Source organism: Halyomorpha halys, unplaced genomic scaffold (genome assembly GCF_000696795.3).
Source record: "Halyomorpha halys isolate HHAL.00 unplaced genomic scaffold, Hhal_1.1 Scaffold1071.1, whole genome shotgun sequence".
In the NCBI taxonomy this organism is placed as follows: Eukaryota; Metazoa; Arthropoda; class Insecta; order Hemiptera; family Pentatomidae; genus Halyomorpha; species Halyomorpha halys.
The window spans coordinates 58400-62791 of NW_027115834.1; the positions used below are offsets into that span (position 1 = coordinate 58400).

Here is a 4392-nt window from a genome sequence, read left to right on the forward strand (position 1 = left end):
TTTGTTGTGGTTATCTTTTTGGAGTTTATGAGTTATGTTCATTAACTGGTAGGGGGGAGTTATGGTTGGACAAGGCCTGTATACTACACTAATCCTAACTCCTCATGTAAATAAACCTCAATACTGTCTATAGGACCACAGAGATAATAAACCAGTATCTTTCTAGTAAGCGTACTGTTTAATTCTGTTCCCTCTTTTCCTTTGTCTTCAAGCGTTTCCGTCCAAGTATTCATAAGTTATATTTATTTATTTATCTATTCAATCTATCTGTTTAATAATTAAAATTTTATTTCTTTTAATTATTATCATGAATTGCTGTATAACTATGATTTACTATTTCTGGGGTTAAATTCAAATTCAGAACTGAATGGAATTTTGTTTTAAGGTTGTTTAAGAGTGGCAAATCATCATGAATAGTTTATTTTAATTTTCTGATTTTCTTTATTAATTGTTACTGATTGTCTTAATTAATAAGTTTTCTTTAGTATAGGTGAAATATGTTGATATATTTTACCTAATTCATTTCAATTTGAGTTTTTTTATGTATCATATGTATGTTATTTTTGTGTTGTGTTGTGTTGTAGCCAGAATGGAAGAAGATTTTGAATTTAAAACTGTGCTTGATATCGAGTTGAAAGAAGTAAAAGATAGATTATCACAACTTGAATGTCAGGTAATTACTTAGAAGAAAAGAATTTTTTTTTAAATATTTTTTTCAGTGTTACAACATTGTTATTATATGGTTATAATTAGATTGGAGGAAGATAGTCCGGGTGGTGGTCAATAAAGTTTTCAAAATAGTAACAAAAAACTATTTATTGTCAACCAGTGTTTGCCCCACTTTGCAGGGCTGATAAGAATGATGTTCTGATACTAGCTCCTCCCCTCCCCCCTCCTCCCGGTATCAATCACTATCAATTCAATATTCAGGGGCGGAAGATCGACCGCCACCCAGACTATCTTCCTTCAATCTACTTCATAGGGTCAGCTATCTTCTTCCAATATGCTTATAAGAAGTTTGTTTAATGTTTTTATCAATATTACAAATCCTCATCTTTATTATCCCCAGATAAAAAAACAACTGAAAAAAAACTTTTTGTAGGTATCCTTGAAAATGACCTGAGGGTCGGAACTTTGGAAGGTTTTGAAAAGAATAAAGTTGAAAAAAAAAAGGATCAAATTTGTTTTTAAATAAAGATAAACAACATTATAAAGAGAAAAATATATCTTCACTATAATTAATAGATTATTTTATTTTATTTAGAACTCATTTTGGAAATATTCTAAAATTAATTTTGGCAAATGAAATGATGAATTCTTTAGGAATCTCTTCAAGTACCTTCCCTTGACCAAAGATAATATAGGTAGACAAAGGACTAAAACTAAACATGGATTAATACAAAATAAAAAGAATTATAATAACAAAGAAAAACCTCATACTGCTCAAGGCTGTACAGACTAATGGATTAGTAAACAAATTCTTATTTGGCATTAATAGAAACTATGAACATTATGAATTTTCAAAAGAAGTGTTAACTAAAAAAAATGACATAATCTATGCCAGCCTGTTCTGCTGTAGTGTAAGGAATGAAATGTGACCCCTTCATCTGGTTACCACCAACCAGGTGCCATACCACATTAATTTAATATTGAAGGACACCTTTAAAGCCTTACCAAATATCCTATTTCCAAACTTACAAAATTTATTTTCAAGTAAAATTAATTTCTGGGTCAAATCTAAATTTAAATAATATGAGTCAATCCCTATAAATGCCTTATTAAAACTGAAAAGTCTAATGAATTTATTTTTTACTTACCCTGAATTGTAAAATTTAATTGGAGTAATTAATTCAGGCATACACTGATAATGATCATTTTGTGTACAATCTTTAAATTTTATTTTATGAATAGTTCCCTCATTTTCTAATATTTCTCGGATTATTTCTCTGTAAAATCTAACATCTAAAACAGTAAATCCCCTTGACTTAAAGGTTCTAGATCACATATATGTTTTGATTTTAAATCCACTAACAGATTTATTGGTTCATTTTCTTCCACAGTGCATTCAATCATTTTTTCGGACAATTAAGATATTAGTTGTATTGAAGTAGTTTCCGTTAAACAACTTTCTTTTAACTCTATTTTATTTGATTCACTTAGGTCTTGTATGAAGTATGCCTTCACCTTAATTCTAGGAACACTTCACAGCTTATTTTCTTTTGCCAAGTGACTTATTCGATTCAAGTCATCTTGAAATTTCTCGTGGAAACTAATAAGTCAGAAGGTGAGAAGCTTAGGCATATTTGTAAATAGTGAGCATACAATTGATATTGGGAATGGTGGATAAGGAGGGGAAGGTCATTGATGTAAAGAGCAAATAGGTTAGGGGATAGTGATGAATCCTGAGGCATGCCATAGGTAAGGGGTCAAGTCATGGATGGAAGGTTTACCTGGAACCACTACATACTAGGAATGATTGAAACCAGCCCTAGCCCAGTTGGACAGAAGATTATAATGTTGTTTGGTAAGAATGATATTATGGTCAACTGTGTCAAATAAAGGAGAAATCTTGAAGAATGAGGATTGTTAGGTTTTAGTGTTTAGTGGCAGTTTATAGGGCATGGGTTATTTTAAGTAACGCAGATTGTGTGGAATAGTCTGGTCAGAAGCCGGATTAGAAGGAATAGATTAGGGCACATTCTTCCAGGAAGTTTAAGAGTTGATTTTGAGCAAGGCATACTAGCGGTTTTAAAAGGTTTAATAGGAGAGAAATGGAGTGGAAGTCATTAGGTGAGGACAAATTTTGGATTTTATTTAATGGTCAGACTGAAGACATTTTCTTAAGAAAAAGGAAAGTGAAATTTTGTTAGGAAAAATTGTATATATGTATATGTATGGGAAACAGGATTTAATCAATTTACCAGGAATGTTGTCAGGACTAAAGTCATTGGTATGGTGGTTAGTAGTTCTACCATAGTTAAAGCATAGGATACATGGGCAAAAAAGAACTTTTCTGGATTCAAGCTGTTATTTTGAATATCAGAAATGAGTGATTGATTAGGAGCCTAGGATATGAAGTTAGTTCAGATCGTTCGGTTTTATTGCAAGAGAACTGAGGTGGTTATTGGATTCAGATAGGGATAATTTAGTATTTTCCACTTGGATTAGGAGTTGGGGTGGGGACATTAGAGAGGGCATGGTGAATATGAAGGGATTTAGCATGTCGAACTGTGAATTGAGTCGCATTACAGAGTTGTTTGAAAGACAGGTGAGTATGAAGAAATTTGAGACTAGCTGCTTCTATTCTTTTAATCATTTCCTTTATTACCAGGGTTAGTCAGGGTGCAATTGGATGGTATAAGGTTCAGGTTTTGAGAGGATCATGAATGACTAACATGGATTGTAGATGTGAGGTGAGGATGGACTCTATAGGGTTGATAGAGTTATTGGAATACATAATGTCCCACTGGACAGAGTCGAGGTTTGGTTGAAGAGATTAATAGAAAAAGAGGTACAAAATATAATGTGATATGATTTTAGAAGTAAAGGATTTGACCAGTAGCTTGTACAATATTTCGGATTTGATCATGAGATGAGAGAAAATGTATGGGGTCCTAAGAAGAGGAAAGAATTTTTACTGGATATTCAAAAATGAAAAGGTTTAACCAGGTCTCAGAGAATTGTGCATGATGTGTAGGAGAATAAGGAATGAAGTAAAGATTGTGGGAAAATATTAGGTCAGTTAAAAAGGATTTATCACTTCACTGGATTCAGAAAACAAGTTAATGTTTAAATCGCCAGTGATAATGACAGTGAAGGATAAAAGGGGTTGTCAAGTGGATAAGGTTGAAATTGCTACAAATGTGTATTCTACATGAGAAAAATTAGAAAAGGAATGAACCATCACTTGCATTGTAATTAGGTCTGGGATATTTTTTTGAAACTATTTATTAATTTTTTTTAAACTTATTTATTTTATTTTTACAACTTTTCATTTATTCATAATTTTGTTTTATTATTATTTAATTTTTTTTTGTGTGTATACCTACATTGTTTACAATTGATGAGTCCATAAATTTAGATAAAATTTTATAATAAATTGAACATTAGTGTTGCTTTCCACAGAGATGAGAAATACGAGATGAATGGGAGGGTATTAGAGAAACTAAAATAATATAGGGTTTGGAAGAACAACAAGAAGTAAGAAAGATAAAGGAGTAAAAAAAAAAGAAAAAAATGAATACAGAATATAAACAAAATTTATGCAAACTAGTTTTATATATATAAGTTAAATGTTTGTGAGCACAAAAACTGGACAAAAAGAAAGGGAGAGAGAAATGATCAACTCAGTTGTATCTCAAAGACTAATCTTTTATTGTGTTCGGTATATAT

The 4392-nt window shown here is 31.3% G+C and overlaps 1 protein-coding gene across 2 annotated transcripts in view; it reads left to right on the plus strand.

Annotated features, from left to right (window-relative positions):
• The window catches only part of mRF1 (mitochondrial translation release factor 1), a 34888-nt gene that overhangs the window by 5729 nt on the left and 24767 nt on the right, over nucleotides 1–4392 (plus strand). The window contains exon 2 of one of the 2 annotated variants that reach the window (XM_014432536.3): nucleotides 585–673. The exons of the other annotated variant lie outside the window; for it this stretch is intronic. Coding sequence (XP_014288022.1) covers nucleotides 585–673 — 89 coding nt within the window. The remainder of the gene's footprint in view (nucleotides 1–584; nucleotides 674–4392) is intronic. 2 annotated transcript variants of the gene reach the window in all.